This window comes from Pelecanus crispus, chromosome 8, assembly GCF_030463565.1.
Source record: "Pelecanus crispus isolate bPelCri1 chromosome 8, bPelCri1.pri, whole genome shotgun sequence".
NCBI lineage: Eukaryota > Metazoa > Chordata > Aves > Pelecaniformes > Pelecanidae > Pelecanus > Pelecanus crispus.
In genome coordinates, this window is record NC_134650.1 from 4,475,170 (window position 1) to 4,493,977 (window position 18,808).

Below are 18,808 nucleotides of genomic sequence, written 5' to 3' on the forward strand. Positions count from 1 at the left end.
GCATGGAGAAGCTTCTCAGACAACAGCATTTGCTTAATTTCGTTTTTTGTTCTGGACTTTAGTTTTAGGAAACAGTGAAATTTGTAATTCCTCTCAAGTAGGGAGGAGGAAAAAAAAAAAAGCAAGTATTTGACTCAAGCTAAACTTAGCAAGACTATGAGCAACTGGAAGAGAGAGTTATGTAATGGTTAATTGCTACGTCCACACATAATGCTTTGGAATGCCCATTCATTGTGTGACTTAAAGCACTCAAAAGTCATAAAACATGGTCATGGAGATGATAATTTGATAAAATGGTCTAGTAGCAAAATATTTATTCATGCTGAGCTTGCATCCTCATTGCATTAGTAACACTGATGTATTGTTTAGAAATACTGCTTTGTTCTGGAGCGTATTCTTCATTCTCTTTGACTTGCTGCCTTTGCTTGTTACTGCAAGGCAAGTGTCTATTCAGGGAAGAAAAACTTCTGTTATTAAATATAATGTGAAGAGTGTTACTAGCTTATCCTTCTGCATGTATCACCTATCACTATCATAAATGGAACTTTAAAGAGATTAAGTGAAGATTTCTGAAGACTGCTAGAATAAATTCCTTGGTAGTTGAGATGATTTGTCAGGAGGACGAACAGTGGTGAAGCTGGTCATAGGAACAGCTCTTGATTAATTGGCTAGGTTGTTCTTTCCCACTTCTCAAAGAATGCACATACTTTCTTCTCATAAAAATGGAGTTACATTTGTGTGTCAGACACCTCGTCAGCTATCCACATCAGGTTTTGTAAGTTGGAAAATGCCAGGTAAGTTTTTGATAGGATAGTCTGTGTTTTGGCAACTGTTTTGGGATTTTGTTCCTCCTCTCTGCCCCCCCTGACGATGAGGGTGGAAAGCAGAAAAAGCATGCAGTGAGGGTTGCTGTGGAAGGTTGTTCAGTAAAAGCAGGTAAAGTGTTCTGTTCTTGAAGAATGCATGGTTGCTTTGAAAATTGCAGCTTCAGACTGGTTGTGAAGAGCTAAGGTCTGGCTGAACGTCTGATTAATAGGATATTTGAGAAGGGGCCTCATCCCACTGTAAAATGAAGTGGCACTTGAAACAGTTAAGACAGTTGTTGAGAACTGACTGAATAACAGAATTCAGTCTAGAACAGACTTGAGTAGGTTGTACTGCTTCAGTGTGTGAAAGCGGAGCTCTTTCTTATGCTGCTCTTTCCTGAACTCTTGCTCATGTGGCAAACGTTCCTCGGTGAAGTGGATTCATGCAGTTTGCTGTGTTCTGAGGTCACTGTCCTTTTCTCCTGCTGAAAAAAACAGCATGTGAACCTCACTTACTTTGCCCTGTTTTGATAAGTGGCCTCTGAGTTTTTTTGTTGTTAGTTGTACAAACATTTTCTCTTTTGCCTGGTGTGATTTAAACAAAACCAAACTAAAAAACCAACCAAGCAAAGCAGTGGGGAAGGCGGGCAAAACTTTTGAATCTGACTCTTCTGACACATCTGTTCCAAGTTCATCAGTGTTTAAAAAAGGAGTTTATGAATTGGGTTCTGTAGTTGATAAAATTCTTCTAGAAATTGTGAGTAGATTCCCTAGTTTGTCTGCTGAGTTTAAGTTTAAACCTATACAATTTGCTACTGCTAACTAAATTGCTGTTCAATACTTCTTTTTTTTTTTCATACAAAGTGCTTTATATACTATGAAGTACTAATACATGAAACTACACTTGGTAAATTAACAAATGCAAGTTCTCCAGGTTCTAATTCAGTTGTACAAAATAAAAGGTATTGAGAAAGAAGGTCCTTGCTAATGTCTGTGCACTGAATATTGACCTATGGACATACCTTTTTTCATAGTAACATGCTATATTTAAATTCGATGAACTTGTTATCTCTTGCTGTGTTTTCACTGTCTTCTCTCCCTTCCTCCCCTAATCTTCTGTATTTTTCTAGAGACCTACTGTACGTGAGACCTTTCAGGAAACTGTAGTTTGAATACATTGGATCGTTCCAGTACCTGAAACTTTCACGATGAAGAGAGCTAGGCAGAAAGTTGTGGCTGAAAATGAAGCTCCTCAAACATCACAGAAAAGCAAAAAACAGAAAACTTCTTCATATGGCTCGGTGTTTGGTGAATCTGACTTGCACACCTCAATGGACTGGGGAAGCCTTCCACACCATGTTATTCTGCGTATTTTTCAATTTCTACCTTTAGTAGATCGAGCCAGGGCATCTTCTGTTTGTCGACGGTGGAATGAAATTTTTCACATCCCAGATCTCTGGAGGAGATTTGAATTTGAACTTAGCCAGCCAGCTACTTCTTACTTAAAGTCTACACATCCTGATCTCATTCAGCAGATTATCAAGAGGCATGCTGATCATCTGCAGTACGTCAGCTTCAAGGTAGGTCTTGGATGAATGGAGGCATGTTTGTAGCCTCAGGATTGCATAAATGCGGACTTCTTTCATTTGAATGCTTGATACAGTTTACTCTGTTTATCTGAGAAGATCATAGTTGGAATTGCGGGTGCTTTGTTTGCTTTTGGCAGACACCTCTCCTTAGAGGATGTCATAGTTCTAAGCTGTGAAGGAAAAGCAGAAGAAAGGATTGATCTTAAACCTAGGATGAAAATCAGAAGCTTCTTTTTCTCAGCACTGGTAGCAGTTTTACATCTGAAGATACCATGATTTGGCTGCACAGCAGTTTGTGGATAATCAGTTATTAAATACCTGTAACTTCTGCACTTCATGTAACTGCTTGTAATGAATTGGCATTATATGTCTTAATGCAACTTTTAGCTTTTTCGGCTACTCTTTTATCATCTCAGCTACTACAGAGCAGGAGGGTGAGATGAAAGAGTGATTTGTCCAAAGTTAGTGATCAGGCTTATAGATGATTTGAGAATCAGTTTGTTATTCAACGTGCAAAGGTGTTACCCCTGCAGGTAAAACGGATTAGTTTGCTGGAGTACATCTAGGCTTTATCAAGTCTTTTTTGTGCTCTAGGAGTTTAGAATTGGCATGCATTTAAAAAAAGGTGCATACATACCACTGTCTATCATAACACAAATACTAATTACAGTTGTTTCAGAAGGCATGAGGTTATTTGAAGACAAGTCTCTAGGTTTAAGCTCTCTGTTCATATTGGAAATACCCAGCGGTCGTACTCAGGAAGATTTTCTAATGATAACTTTCCTGAGCTCTTCTCTTGAAACTTCTAATTAATGTTGCGTTTTGTCCTTGTAGTAAATGCAGTCTGGTGCAGTACAGTAAAGTAGATGTGGACCTTGCAGTCTTGGGTATCCATGATGCTGTTTTCTAAATAATAATAAAGAATGGCTTGTGATTTTTAAATTGCTTTTATAGGTTGATAGTAGTACTGAGTCAGCAGAAGCAGCCTGTGACATCCTTTCTCAGTTGGTGAACTGTTCTATCAAGACACTGGGTTTGATTTCTACAGCAAAGCCAAGCTTCATGAATGTCTCTAAGGTAGTGTTCTACAAACTGTAACTAGAATGACTTAATTCACTCTTAAACCACTTTAGCTTTCTTATTGTGTTGTTATTCAGTTGATAGTAATTTTTCTGAAACGCTCTGTATTTATTGGCATGTCTTCTTTAGTTTGTGGCATCCATTAGTATTAGGAAAACAGTTAAACATTGATTGCATTCATCAAATTTAGTAGTGTTGATACTTTGTGGTGTAGACATGGGGAATCATTTGGAAGGCTTGAGTCTCCTCATTTCTAGATTAAAAGATAGAATGATCACGTGCTGCAACATATTGTTAAAATATTTGGGAGATTTTTTTTTTCTTTGATGTAGGTCACAGCAGAGTTACTTTCTGGAAAATGAAACACGCCGTTTCCTTTTTTCTGCAGATAAATTCTGGATACTTCAGGCTCATCACTATGTCCACTTATCCCTGTTTTATTACAGTGAAAAGATAAATCAGAGCGGATGAGTTAATTTTTGTCACATGCAGCACCATATTTTTGAACAAAGATTTCCTATGTTCATGTTCAAATAACCTTTTCTTTGTTACACAAGAAAGGGGATGCCTATAGAAGTCATTATGTTTGTACTTTTCTGTGCATGCAAAACCTGAAGGTTAGATGCTGAAGTTCTGCCTATCTTTTCATAAGATTTTTTTTTCCCCTCCTTCAATTTCTCCAAACAGGCTCATTTTGCTTCAGCACTGACAGTAGTTTTTGTAAACTCCAAGTCATTATCATCAGTCAAGATAGATGACACACCACTTGATGATCCTTCCTTGAAGGTTCTTGTTGCTAACAACAGTGATACTCTAAAACTGCTAAAAATGAGCAGCTGTCCTCATGTATCTCCTGCTGGTGAGTAGTGAATATATATGAAAAATGTAATAGTAAAGTATCATAAAACAATAGTCAAGACTTAGTTTGAAACAAGTTATTCATAAAACTTCTAGTGCTTTTCTGAGTCTCTTGGCAGAAGCCTTTTATTGACCTAGTCTTGGCTTTGGATAGTTGGAAGGGGAAGAATAATAACGTCTTTGTATTACTGAATGAGTTGGAATAATGAAGATGGAGGTGATCCTCGCTTGACTGCATCTTCTAGAATCCTGGGGATTTTTTTCTTTTACATTCTTCTCAGCTGCTTCATCTCGGCTGATGATAGGCCTTGAGGAGGAAAAGCCTCCAAACTTAGTGCAAGCCTTTAAAACATGTTCCAAAGACTTCATGTCCATTGCCAGTTCCGTGCAAGAGTAACCAAATGTGTGCTGCTTAATGTGTGCAACTCTGTAAACTTAACTAGCTGGCATTCTGTGGGAACACGCACGCAAAATCCCCGACCCATGAACCAACTACTGGTTGGTGGGATAAAGGAGATGAAAGCAGTTGTCAGTAAGGGTTTTGCCAGGTGCTGTGAGTTTAAGTTACTGACAAAGGTGTTAATACTTCAAAGTTACATTAAAAAAAAACATGGAGTGTGTACAGATTTCAAAAACTAGTAGTGTAAGACTGAGAGTCTTTCAGTTTCTGTAGTGCCCTCGTGTGTCCAGATCTGGTAGTATGAACTTGCTCGTTTCAGCCTTGGCTGGTGAAGGGCTCACTCCCTTCAAAATACAGGCTTGCTAGAAAGTTCCGGTTTGGGTCCCTTCTCACTTAACCTTTCTCCTGAAACCTGGTGCTAGGGAAAGGGAGTTCTGGTCTGGTCTCTTTCCTATATTCTTATCCAGAGTCTACAAAAGGTGATTGAATCTGTGTACTTTGTGTCCAACAGACTAAGAGCAGTTACGTTGTTTATGTCGTAATTTGGGGAAGGGTCAGTTTTAGCATAGCTCTTAAACTAGGCTGCTGGTGGTCATTTATATAGAATGCTTAGATGAATGCTGAAGGAAGGAGTATTAGGGAAGGGAACAATGGCAACTTCAGCTGGATCTTACCTGATTTCGGTTGCCTCTTCAAAGCTGAGGAAATTCTGCACAGCGAAGGACAAAGAGGCGGAAAGATACTCAGATCTGAGATGAATGTGACGGGTTGGACTTGCTTCTTTTACTGATAAGTGTATATGGCCAAAACCCCATAAAAGGATGTGGATATCTAGAACTTCATCATATTTCATGGTTTTTGGATATAGGCATGAATACTCAAGCCAACAGAATTAGTATTTGCTTGAGCTTTGCAGCAAACAACTGTGTTTATACTCATTTTCTGTTTTGTAGAGTAATTTAATTTTTTTTTTTTTTTTTTTTTTTTTTGTTCCTCAGGAATTCTTTGTGTTGCTGACCAGTGTCATGGACTTAAGGAGCTGGCTTTGAACTACTACATATTAAGCGATGAACTGCTGCTGGCTCTTTCAAATGAAAAACATGTTGATCTTGAACACCTTCGCATAGACATTGTGAGTGAAAATCCTGGACAAGTTGAATTTCACACTATTAAAAAGCAAAGCTGGGATGCTCTTGTTAAACACTCCCCCAAAGTCAACATTGTGATGTATTTCTTCTTATATGAAGAAGAATTTGATGCTTTCCTCAGAGAGGAAACCCCTGTTACACACCTTTACTTTGGTCGTGCAGTAAGCAAAGCAATGTTAGGTCGTATTGGCATGAATTGCCCAAGGTTAATCGAGTTGGTTGTGTGTGCTAATGGACTTCAACCTTTGGATGACGAACTTATTCGGATCGCAGAGCGCTGTAAGAACTTAACAGCAATGGGACTTGGTGAATGTGAAGTAACTTGCAGAGGTTTTATTGAATTTGTAAAGATGTGTGGAGGCAGGCTTACCCAGCTTTCTATAATGGAGGAGGTACTGATTCCCGATAATGATTATAGCTTAGATCGACTTCATTTGGAAGTCTCCAAACACCTTGGAAGAATATGGTTTCCTGACATGATGCCAACATGGTAAATTCTCTACATTTGTGGATAAAATGGTAGAACCAGGGTGTTGCTCTCTATGCAAATAAAGAATTTAAAAATGAAATATGAAAACTTATTTCCAGATTTGAGCTTTTCTACATTGAGAACCTCTAGTAGTGTAACAGCAAAACATTTGAGAATGTTAACGGCATATTGAGATAGAAAATAGGTTAAGTGTGGTTAAGTGTACTTAACACTTCTGAAAGTATGTCTGTGGTTTACAGGTGCTTCAAACTTCAATGAACTTGGGTTTCTCTGAGCTTCAGTTTAAATGTTCCATCCACATTAAAGACTTCTTTTTTCATCTCTTTGTTTAGTCTTTCCGATGTAGTCGGAAGAGGACTAGAGAAACTTTTTTCCTTTAGCAAGTCTAACCTTATGGGAAGCTGGATACAACTTGGAGTTCAGGAAAACCATATTATTTGCCATGATATTTTATGCAGCTATTTTGAAAAATATTCATATTATAAATGTAAAAGCTTGTACATTATTATACATACACTAGCCCAGGTTACTCAAATATAATCTAGCTTAAACTCATGCTAATATATTAAAATGTTCTGATAAATAAGCTTATGCTTATTATAAAAAGTCCTGGTTTAAATTGCACTTTAAATAATTTTGTCAGATTAGCTAAACTGTATAGACTGCATTGTACAGTATGTTGTTTTTCTGTTTTGTGCATTAAATGGATGGGGAAAGAGACCTTGTTAAAATTAATGAATTTAAAAGTTTGGATCTAGATTGATTGCTTGGGTGAATGACAAAGCACTTTGGAAACTGCCAGAGTATAAGGAATAGTTTCTGGGTTTGAGAGAGTTCAAGTCTTTGATTAGAGACTGATGTCTGAATGCTGTTCCATACTTTCATTATTAAGAGATAAGAAGGATCTTACAGATGTGGCGAGTGAGAAGGAAGGATCAAATGGAATAGAGTTGTCTTTGATCACTTTCTGTCTGGCATCAAGGGTTTAGAGCACTTTAAATAAATAAATACTTGGCAGGCCAAAATGGGCTGTAGTAATCTTGCCTGTATCTCTCAGAGCTGTGCTGTCAGATGTGCTTTCTAGAGTAAGGATTGCTGGAGGTGATCCCGAAATTTTTAATTCAGAACTGTTTATTACTTGTTGCTGTTGTTTTTTGAGGAAGGTGATTTTGGTTTATTTCTTTGTTTTCTTTGAAGGGGAAAGGAATGGTGAGTTGGTGTGAATTAGAATATTTTTGTGTCGACATTTTGCACACTGTAAACTGAAATGCATTGTATACAAATTTTGCTGTAATTATTTTCATGCTGTAGTTGTTCTATTTTCCTATTTATGATGAGAAGTCTACATTTGATTTGCTGGTAGTATTTGTCACATCAGATAAACTATGTCAGTTTATTTCACGCTTATACTTCTTTACTGCCAAAATAACAGCTGAAGGGTTAAATGACCATTGTCTTGGGCAGACCTGTTCCCAGTTGCAAGCTAAAGGATTTAAGATCACATATAATGCCTGTCTGAATCAGTAATGTGTTATTGCCTGTTGCACACTTAAGAAGCCTCTGACTCTGGTTGCTAGCATCTGTTACCCAAGCACTTGCTTCCATAATCAAGGGGATTATAATTGTCTTTTAAACAAAAGACTGAAATATTTCTAAACAGTATTTGGTTTAAGATCTGTGGTTTGCTTTAAATGTAAAAGTAATAAAGTGATCTAATACGTGCACTGATACTAGACTCTTATCCATCTGTTGCACCACATCATCCTGTTAAGCAGGGTTCTGTCCTGTCAGAAACCATGTACTTGACAAACCTGGGGAGAAGCAGTAGAAATGTTTAACTCCTGGATTATATTGAATTAGTCATTGTTATTTCATGTTCATGCCTCAAACTCGAGGATTTTTGATGTGCTGAAACCATAAAATGGAATGTAGACAAATCTTAAAGATGGTTGGTAAGTCCTAGAGTCCTTCATGTCTCTCTAGCCAACGTAAAGGCACTAATGAAGTATCAAACACTAGTGGCTATATATAGAAAATATAGTTTGGGAGGAAACTGTTAAAATGCTGCTTTGAATATTGTTCCTTTTTCTGTCCCTCTTACTAAAGCAGCTTTTCTGTGAAGCCATGAGTGTTAGCTTGCTCCAGCTCCAAGCTTCTAGAAAAATGGGCCTGCATTTATTAACGTTGTGCATTTTGATGCGATGATTTTTGTGCATTCGCTCTGCTAACTGATCTTAACAAGTAAGACCAGTTGATACTTGAGTTTATAACTAAATGCCAACAAAATTGATACACTAGTCTCAGTGTGAAATACTGATTCTTCACTGGTAGTGTGGGAAGCCAATTCCAAGTGGAAGGTAAGATCTGACATGTTAGTGTTGAATTTTATAGTTTTAGCGTTAGATTTGTTTAGTGTCATGAGTTGGTGCATTGTGCTTTGGGGAGGAGTGTCAAAACACTGCCCTGTGTAAAGCAGCATTAGTTCTTCTTTTCCTTTAGATCATCCTGAATGACAGCAGTGGAGGTATTGCACTTCCAAGGACCTGTGGACAGTTGCCTGCTGCCTTTACTTCCTACTGTCCCTTGAGAAGCCTGTACTTCCGAGCTCTGCATTGTCCTAGCTAAGGCAAGTTTTGTCTATTTTACTGGCTTTTCCTAGTTTCAGTACCCTGCAAAGGCTTTCTAAAATGCCATCTCTAAAGTGTATAATGCAGTGATACAGTTTGTTAGAGTAACTAAACCCCTCAAAATTAAGTACAGCATTTACACCTGATACGCTAAGGAGATTTGTAAGGTCGCTAAAAAGTCCCCAGTTCCAGTGAGAAGCTAACAACAGTAGTGCACCTTTTCTGCCATATGAGGGGGTGAGCTAGTTTTTGTGCTTGCTGACTTTTCAGACTCCTTGAGAAAGCTTATAATTGTTGCTAATTTCCCAATTCTCTTGTAAATGCAAATTCCAATAAAAAAATCTTTTTTCCTTGTGTGGAGTCCCTTTTGCCATCCAGTAGAGTCAGTCGTTGTTCTGGTATGACAACTCCAAACAGAATCTTTTATGCCTTGTGGAGTGTTGCAATAAATTTCCTTCTACTTTTCAGGTGCCTTCAAAATCCAAAGTATAGAATCATAGAATTGTTTAGGTTGGAAAAGACCTTTAAGATCATCCAGTCCAACCATTGACCTAACATTACCAAGTCCACACTAAACCAATCAAGGGTAGACTAGACTAAACCATGTCCCCAAGTGCCACGTCTGCCCATTTTTTGAACGCTTCCAGGGATGGTGATCCACCATCTCTCTGGGCAGCCTGTTCCAATGCTTGACTACCCTTTCCGTGAAGAAATTCTTCCTAATATCCAACTTAAACCTCCCCTGGTGCAGCTTGAGCCCATTTCCTCTTGTCCTATTGTTATCTACTTGGGAGAAGAGCCCAAGACCCACCTCACTACAGCCTCCTTTCAGGTAGTTGTAGAGAGCGATAAGGTCTCCCCTCAGCCTCCTTTTCTCCAGACTAAACAACCCCAGTTCCCTCAGCCGCTCCAAGTAATCTTGTTTGTCAAGGTGTATCGAAGTTCATCAGTTAGCCTAAGATACAATGTTTGCAACAATTACAGGTACTTAAAAACCAGTACCTAACCAGTATCTGGAGTGTATATTAATGTTAGCACCTTGCAATATTATGTAAGGCTCAAAGTATTGAATCGGTAGTAATATAAACTGTTGTTGTGCATATTGTATAACTTTTTAAATTCTCTAAGATACATTTTTTATTTTTTCCTTCCTTCACTGAGATAAGCTGTCCACATGATAAGAAAAAACAACTTTTGGATGCTGAGAAGAATTTATTTGGAATTTACTATGCTTCCATTTCACACTTTTTGCCCTTTCCCCCTTTGGAGATAGGTAGTAGGATCTGAGTGATCGCAGTTCTCAACGTGAATATGAGATGTGATACCAGGAAATACTCTTTGCATTGGCAACATTTTCCCAAGGATTTGTCCCTTAGAGATTCTACCTCTGTATCTGATGGGATGGATGCAGACTAGTTTTACACAGAAGCCTGGTGAAAACAAGAGGAGGGAGAACATCAGGTGACTGATGAAGCATTTATTCTGTACTATTTCAGAGATATTAACATTTTCTGTCTTGTCTTTTCCACTGAGATAGCAATAGTGGAAATACCAAAATAGCAAAGACACTGTGGTTGTAAAAAATAGAGATAGTGGTTGGAGTTGTTGGCTTAGTGGAAGAGAAGATGGGAGGCAGGGAGGAGGTGGGAATTCCTGCTTTAGTAAAGAGAAGAGCTTGAAGACACTCTACAGAACTCAATTATTTGCGTTCTAACATAGGAGTAAAAAGTTCTGCATGTAAACGATAGAAGATGCAGTGTTTCAAAATACGTACCTTGCTTAACTACTTGGCTAGCTGCAAGGTAATACATCCTATAGGACCTCAAGACAAAGAAATATTAAATGAAAAATAGCTATTTACCTGCTCCCCTGATTTGGACTCCATCATCAATGATATTTCCGTTGTGGAAGAATTTAATGGGTCCGGAGAGCTCACCAGAAAAGGGAGCATACACAGTTGCTCCATCAGCACAGATGACATCCACGCCTCTGTGCACACCTTTGTGCTTTCCTTTACCATTGCGTCTGAAAACAAATACATAATTAGAAAAGTCTCTTGTCAGACCTAACATTATATAGAGATAGATGAGTTAGCACTCTACAAGATGTGGAAATGGGTTGTTTGTACTGAGACAGTGGTGACATAGTTGGCTGGCTGAAGAATCTATTAAGTTTTTTGGTGTAGATGATGTAATGCTATGTAGGGTTGATGTTAGAGTCATGGCTTTGCAAATTGGAGGAAAAAAAAAACTTTCTTCCAAGCCTTTAAATAGAACTGTAGAGTCACAGAAATGTTGGTTGGCAGGTACCTGTGGAGGTATCATCAAATCCAACCTTCCACTTGAGTCAAGACTGTTCCCGACACCAGGTCAGGTCTGCAACAGCTTAGTCAGAGTCATAAAAACCTCCGAGCACAGAGGTTTTATGAACAATGCAGGCAACCTGTTCTGGTGTTGCATTACCCCTGTAGTGAAAAAATTGCCTCATGTCCATTACCTTCAAAGCTGTAATTCTTAAATGGCTTAAACAGAATTCAACTCTCTTTCAGTGGAGCAGCGACAAAACCCAACGTGTTCCACTTATAGTACCTTGGAGCTCCGTAGTATCCGCAGCCGTAGTTATCACAGCCTCTTATCTCGTTTGTAGGATTGCCAGAGCACACTGTTGACCATTGTGTGTCTTGTTGTGGGAAAGGTGGGACATCTTTGAAATACAGAAACACAGCACATCAAAGTTAACTTTTAGGTTCTAAGTGTTTCATGTTTGTAACTACTATGTTTTAATTTTAGGAACATACTGGAATTACATCCCACACATGTAGTTGGATGGTTCACTCCACAAAATTTGTCATCCTTTGGGAAACGTAAATAGAATGTACACCTAAGACTGGATTGTAATGTTTCTGGATTAAGGTTATCTCATATAAGAAGCATGCGTTAAAGGACAAATTCAAAGAGAGTACCACGATTCCTAGAGTGTGATCTGAGGGATAGGAAAAGACTCGGTTTTGTTTCTTATTCTATGCCCCGGCTGATGGGACTGGACTCCCCAGGTCCTCTTCTCCATTACTACCAATGTAGTCTTTGTGCTTACAAAGAACCATCCTAAAGTCTGCTAAGATGCAATACTGAAAACATTGCTAGTAGTTAAAGGGGTACAAACAGAAGAGATGTCTGACTCAGTTTATTGCTGAGACTTGCTGCTGCTGTGCCTTGGGGGGGCAAAAATGCAACTTGATAAGCTGATAGTCTCCTTCCTGTAACATTGTCTACAGTCCTGTTATGCTGTATTTATAATGCATATTTTCTTTCTTTCAGATGTTCCTGTCAGAGAGAACCTAAGACAGAGGGGCTATTGCTATTTTATATTGTTGTCCTTATTTGAAATTAATTAGTAACTTAATTTTCATTCATTATACTACTTATTCTGTTTTTTTTTTTTTTTCCTTGGGTTTGGGAGGGGGCGGGGGGTGTTGGTTTGTTTGGTTTTTACCAGGCGTCAGTAGAGGAGTAGGATCAGAGTGGTCACAGTTCTCAACATGGATGTGAGAGGTAATGCCAGGAAATACTTTTTGCATTGGCAGCATTCTCCCGAGTTGTTGTCCTCTATAGATTTGGCCGTGGTATCTGATGGGGTGAATACAGATGAGCTTTACACAGAAACCTGGGAGAGACAGGAGAGGAAGCGAGGTCAGAAAACATCAGCTGCATCTGTTCTTGGGGTGAGCAAGAAACTTTCCATGCTAGCCTCTTGCTGGAGACTGTAATGATGAAGCAGAAAGATAGTCAAGGTACCAACAATCCTGAAATCAAAATTACTTGGATTGCTGTGGGAAAGAGGGAGTTGGAAAATAGAGGCAGGAAAACATCCTCTCAGCAAAATTGAAAGCATATTTTTGATACTTTATTTTTACTGTTTCCTTTTTTTTTTATTTGGGGTTGTTGTTTTTTTCTGCTACCTGTTTTTCAACTCCCTTCTCCCCTTCTCTCCAAGAAAAGCATAGGAAAAGGACTACATCCTGCTGCAACTGATTTCTGATTATTTCTTAGCAGCAGTCTAGTTGTGCTTCGGTGTAGGAACTAGAGAGGGTGTAAGATTAATCAACACTTTGCTTGAATTAAGGAGCCACAGAAAACTTACTCAAGTAAATAAAATGATTATTTGTGCATGCCCCACAACATATCTGCTGTTGTTACTTGCCTTGTCCCCTGATTTGGACTCCATCATCGATGGCATTTCCATTATGAAAGAATCGAATGGGTCCATAAAGCTGGCCGGAGAAAGGAGCGTACACTGTCGCTCCGTCAGCGCAGATGACATCCACACCCACGTGCTTTCCTTTACCACTGTGCCTGAAAACATAAATATGTAGTTAGAGAAGTCTGTCAGGCTTAACATTATGTATAGATGGAGCAGTTAACACAGTATGATATCTGAAGCTTGTCTAACAAAATGTTTGTGTCTGCAATGAAATTGGAAAGAAATCTTTTATTCTGGCAAAATATTCGTATTACTCTGACCTCCTTTAAAGGGGGATGGGATTTCAAATTGTAAGCACATTTTTAATTTTTCCAAGTTCATGGGATATTTCAGGGCGTTACAGAAAAGCACGCTGGTTCTACCCCAAAATATATCTGTGCTGGTGTAAAATAAAATCTTACATTTGGCATTTTCTCATTTAGAAATCCAGAAGTTGCATGATGAGGATGGACACTTATACTGCCTGAAGAGAGGAGACAACAGGAGAACGCAGGGAAGGCAGGAGCCATTCTATGCATAAAAGCATTTTTCAGGGAAATATAACCTGTTCTGTTAGGAGGTGCCTACTTAAAGACAGTGATGCTGGCAGACCTTTAGCTTGTGTAAATTAGTCTGCTTAGCTTCCTGTAAGCTGTTGCTGCATGTTAGTTAAATACCTGGTCTATAAGCAGCAAGAATAAATGACACAAATCCTTGAAATACTTTCCATTTCCTTTACTCTGGCTGCTAATTCATGTAATGGTCTCGCTTCTTCACCCACGCATCAGTTAGTAGTGGTGGTATTACTGCGCTTCCACGAGATTGCCAAGTAATGTCCCAAAAATGAGTAAGAGGTCCCGCAACAAAATGAGTAAGAGGTCCCGCAACAACAGTATTCTCTCATTCTAAGTGTCAGCTCTGGTTAAACTCTGCATTCTCCTGTGTGAACATTTATTTTAGGAAAGCAACAGCGAACCCCACTGCTCGAGACTCGTGATGCCCACTGTGTTACCTGTCAGCACCGAATTGGCCACAGCCATATCTATCGCAGCCCCGGATTTTGTTGGTGGGATTCCCGCTGCAGATCTGTGCCCAGTGTCCATGTTGTTGTTGGGGTGGGTGCGCGTCCAACTGCTTGGCAAAAACTTCACGTGCAAAAGAGCAAAATGGGGGAAAATTCAACCATGTTCTTAGTACAGTACAACAGAAAGTGTTAAGGTGCAAAATAGGGTGTTTAAAGTGGAAGACATGAGCTCATGGGAGTGTATAATTTCAGAAACTGTAAGTTAAAGAACGTTGTACAACCTGCTATATAGGTTTGCTCCCTTGTTCTTGAGGTCTTATTTTGAGGTAGGTACATTAAAAACAAAGTAAAGCTATAGATAAATATTTTTAATATTTGTTTGTGAAATAAGTCAAACTATGTTCACTTTCTTCATGAAACCTCTAAACACTTTAATATGACTCTAAATGCACACCTAATTCCCTATTTTATAATAGTCATAACTGTGCACATTACCATAAATCTTCATAAAACTAGATTGAAAAAACTTAATGTTACTTATATTTGAGTGAATTTCAATAATTTGTTAGTGTCTGCCTAAAACCAGTCAAGACCAACTGCAATATAGCAATCTCAACTCACCAGTGGACACCAAGCTGACCAGAGCGACCAGACTGAGAGCTGTCATTTTGTGGCTGTTTCACCGGTGTTCTTTGATCGAATCAAAGACGTTGAGCAGTAGCTGCCTGGGGTATTTATGTGTTTTTGAAAGGCCAAGTCTATTGTCTTGGCCAATCAGTCTTGAGCAAAGTAGTATATCTCTGGGCAGGTGGTGTTGCCATATTAGGCACTGAGGATGTCTACAGACTCTTAACGGTTGTTAGAGCTGGTTGGGAAAGACTGAGAAAATAATTGGTCTCAGCACACAGTAACAGATGGAAATGAACAATCCCACATTTCAGGAAGCTCTGGGTGAACCGTTTCTTAACACCTTTTCTTCCCCACCCGAAGGAAAGGCACGCTTAGGCCAAAAATGGCAGGAACCAAGAACACGGTCCAGAGGATTGAGTTGGAGGGAAAGGATGGGCAAAACTTCATGGTGGATGTAACCAGTTTGTCCTTTGCTGCTCATTCCAGTACCTCCTCCCCAGGTGTATGCGCCCATTACAGCTTTCTAGCAGAGTGGCAGAGAATGTGTGAAGTTGTAACGTGTGCTGTAGCATGAGTATTCACTTAGGCTAAGAAATACAGATGCTTTTGCATGCAAACATGTCATCTTCCCTGCTCAGCTGAAATTATCACCTAGCCTGGACTTAAATCCATGAAGTCTTTTCACTGACTAAAACCCTAGTTTTTGACAACTAAATTCTTATTAAAACATCTTCCAGTTTTGAAACAAACAGTTGCAAACCCAAGTTGCATGGCATAACTGACATGGAGTTAAAAATTCTAGGTTTTAAAATGATTCATTTAGTATCTGCTTGATTTCAGCTATTGTACTATTAAACTGGCTCCTTAGTGTCTCTCTTAATCCTTCAGGTGGATTTTTCTGCACTACTTACAGAAAAGCATTAGATCTTTTTTACGGACACGTCTTAGTTAATATGAAATTTTAATGAGTCGTGGTGCCTTCACATGAACTATCCCATATTCCAAGTTACAGAAACCTCTGGAAGTCTGCAGGTTTTATTCAGAGGAGAAACAGTTGTCTCTCTGCCCCACTTCTGGTTTGCAAAGAGCATCTGGGCATTGTGTTTTCTGAAAATCTCCACGGAACAAGCAGCCAGACACAAATTTTTCGCTTGTGGTTCCAAGCTTTTTTTACAGCCAATATTTAAGCCCCAAGCCATCTTTTAGCCCTCCTGAGGTTATTACAAATGGCTTTGCTGATTTTACCCCTGCTGCTTTCTCCCCCATCCTGCCAGGAAGAACTGCTGTTTTTCACACTTGTCGCCACCAAAGAAATATTTATATAAATGTTATGTCCCCTCAGTCTAGTTTTGATGGGGCTTTTGGTTGTAATTTGCTCAATATAATGGTGTCTAGACTTACAAAAGATACAAGGTGCTGGTAAGAGCTCTCAGTGGGTATTTGGGATTTGGGGATGCTGCTCACCCCTGAACTGAAAGATGGGGTATGTGGGTTTGTGTGACCCTTGCCAGAAACAGCCTCCGTCGCTACAAGCTGGGAGAGCTTGCGTAATATTCTTTCCAGCTTTCCAGGCTTATTCACCTTTGTTTGGCACAAGCTCTCCACGAAACCCCTCAACTCTCCTTAGCAGAAAGAATCAGCATGGTATGGGTGGCATCTTTCAATTAAGATTTCATAGCATAGAGGTAGTAAAGTATTTCTGAGCTTGGCTAGCTTGATGCTAGCTGCTGTAAGCTTTTTTTCCTATAGGAAACAAAACCATTTAAAAATAAAGACTTTATTTGGGTGGTGCCTGGCCATTCCCAGTTGAGAGGTCACCAGTGGGGTTTCTGCAATAATGATCTCTCTCAACCAGATTTTATTTCTGTTTTATTCCTGACTGCCAGTTTGCACTAGTAGAGCTTTAATATCTCATTATATAAATTTTACCTGGGGCGGACCTGCCTTGAAAAGCTAATGATTTTTATAGACTTTTCCTAATTTTACCAAGGAAGGAATTGCAGCATCTCAATCCACTCCACTTTCCTACGAAGGAAAGGCCAGGTGTAAAGCCAGCTGAGCTGGTAGGCATGAAGAGAGAAGTACAACTGTGTTATAGGTGCACAGACACTGAAGAAGCTTTTCTGCGAGTCCTGTCTTGCAGTCTGGTATTTTGTAAAATGGCTCTAAGCTACCCGTTCTTTGTGATTTTTTTCTCTCTCATTTGTGTTAACAGAGCTCACTGCAAATTGCTCGTAGCTGTGTACATTTTTATATTTTCTCCATAAGAGATCTTAAGCGTTGTATCTTGCTCTGTTCTTTCTAAAACATGTCAAAATGTCATTTGCTACAATAATATCTCTAATGCACTTCTGGTAAACTATTCTTAACAAAACAGTTTTCAAGTGTATGATATTGAAGTTGAGTTTTTTCAGTGCGTTCCCCATCTTTCCTGGGCGAGCTGGAAGGTGCAGACCTCTCACCTTGGGCATGAGGAAGCTCTGAACTGAAGTTGGTGGCGTTCCTGTGTTGGGCAACAAAGATGTTAATACAACAGTTGGTAAGTGCTGTTGTGAAAGACACAAACTGATTGCTCAGCACACACTAACAGAAGGATATGGAACAACCAGCCGGTGTTGCACGGCCCCTGGGAGCTGCAGTTGCACCATTTCCTTCCCTGCAGCTGGGAGCAGGCAAGGAGATGGAGAGGAACCAGTGTGCAGCGCTGTGAGGAGCACGCTGAGAGCAGGTGGGCTGGCTTGGGAAATGCTGACTTCTTTCTCTTGCATGAACGGTGTGAGTTCCCCATTTTGTCCCTTTTATGTCAGTAGTAACTTCCCTGGCTGTGCAAGTCCCTTTGAGGTCGTCTTATGGACTGAGCAAGAGTGCAGCGGGCAAATGCCAGTGTTTGGGTGGGTATCAACAGGCAGCGGATGAGTTAGGCCTGATGCTGTCCAGGAGAAATCCCTATTTTGCTCTTCAGCCTTTCCAAAGATGCTGTGACTCTGCTGCGTGAATTACGTCGTGTTGCAGGGGGGTCCACTGCCAGTTACCAGGGCTTTTGGACAGATGGTACCCGCCGTGCGTGTCCATATAAACCTTGCAAACGTTAGGCTAGTCCCTCTTAACACTGCAATTATCTTAACGTTATCTCTGAATGGGAAAATGATAAATGATGGAATAAGGTTTTTGGAGGAAAAAAGCCAGAAACCTGTGAGACACACCTGGGCAATGGACTCTGAGCAGAAACAGCAGCAAAAGCCAGGCCAAACCCTGAGCCAGGGCAAATCCCACCCCCCCAGCCAAGGCTTGCGGTTTCCTTCCAGCTGTGCTGCCGTCCTCCGTTTGCTGCCCACAGGCGAGGGCTGGTTTCTCCATCGTTTCCTTTATAGATGTTTCAGCTCAGTGGGATTCAACCAACGTCCAAACCCCGATGGTTTGGTCCATGGAGTCCTTCCTCTTTTGCAGCCTCTGTGGGGCTGCAGCCCCAGTGAACTGGATAAAAGAGAGCTGCACATCTTATTTCTTGGAGATGTTACAGTATCATAACTGTAGGTTTGCCAGGCTTGTTAGCAGGGAATTGAAAAGGTAAATCCTCTTCCCAGCTCTATTTTACAGACCAATTGGCTTTGGCCGCCTTGGCTAGCCCGGTGTGTTCAGTGCGGGAATGAGTCAATGCTGAGCACTTGCCTCCAGGCTGATCTGCATTAAAATATGTTATTAAAGAACCTTAAAAGCTGTTTATCTGGAAAATAAGTAATATTTTTTGGCTAGTCATTAACAATCAAGTTATGATTTAAAAATTAACCATAGAAGAATTTACTTGCGCAATTAGCAGCACAAGATTTCGTGGTGAAAATCAGGCTGGCACAACGTAAAGCAGGTTGCACTCGCTATTTCTTCAGGCTTCTGATCACTTGAGGAGGCTGAGATAAGAG

At 39.8% G+C, this 18,808-nt stretch overlaps 2 protein-coding genes across 2 annotated transcripts; one reads left to right on the forward strand and one right to left on the reverse strand.

Annotated features, from left to right (window-relative positions):
• Positions 1-2,014: 2,014 nt before the first annotated feature.
• On the forward strand, positions 2,015-6,411 carry LOC104029105 (F-box/LRR-repeat protein 21). The gene is made up of 4 exons (XM_009480318.2): positions 2,015-2,386; positions 3,350-3,472; positions 4,163-4,334; positions 5,732-6,411. The coding sequence occupies exons 1-4, from the start codon at positions 2,015-2,017 to the stop codon at positions 6,373-6,375; spliced, it is 1,311 nt and encodes a 436-aa protein (XP_009478593.2). The 3' UTR covers positions 6,376-6,411.
• A 3,826-nt stretch (positions 6,412-10,237) lies between these two features.
• Positions 10,238-14,928, reverse strand: LOC104029106 (myeloid protein 1-like). The gene is made up of 7 exons (XM_009480321.1): positions 14,883-14,928; positions 14,250-14,382; positions 13,199-13,350; positions 12,491-12,661; positions 11,587-11,701; positions 10,860-11,023; positions 10,238-10,428 (listed from the first exon to the last, which is right to left on the reverse strand). Exons 1-7 carry the CDS (start codon positions 14,926-14,928, stop codon positions 10,238-10,240), a joined length of 972 nt encoding a protein of 323 aa, XP_009478596.1.
• Between the last annotated feature and the right edge of the window lie 3,880 nt (positions 14,929-18,808).

Coding starts and splice junctions, on each gene's coding strand:
- LOC104029105 (XM_009480318.2), top strand. CDS start 2,015: ATGAAGAGAGCTAGGCAGAAAGTTGTGGCTGAAAATGAAGCTCCTCAA. Junction 2,387..3,349: donor TGCAGTACGTCAGCTTCAAG/GTAGGTCTTGGA, acceptor TTGCTTTTATAG/GTTGATAGTAGTACTGAGTC. Junction 4,335..5,731: donor TCCTCATGTATCTCCTGCTG/GTGAGTAGTGAA, acceptor TTTGTTCCTCAG/GAATTCTTTGTGTTGCTGAC.
- LOC104029106 (XM_009480321.1), bottom strand. CDS start 14,928: ATGACAGCTCTCAGTCTGGTCGCTCTGGTCAGCTTGGTGTCCACTG. Junction 11,024..11,586: donor GGATACTACGGAGCTCCAAG/GTACTATAAGTG, acceptor ATTTGTTTTCAG/ACGCAATGGTAAAGGAAAGC. Junction 10,429..10,859: donor AGTCCAAATCAGGGGAGCAG/GTAAATAGCTAT, acceptor TGTTTTCACCAG/GCTTCTGTGTAAAACTAGTC.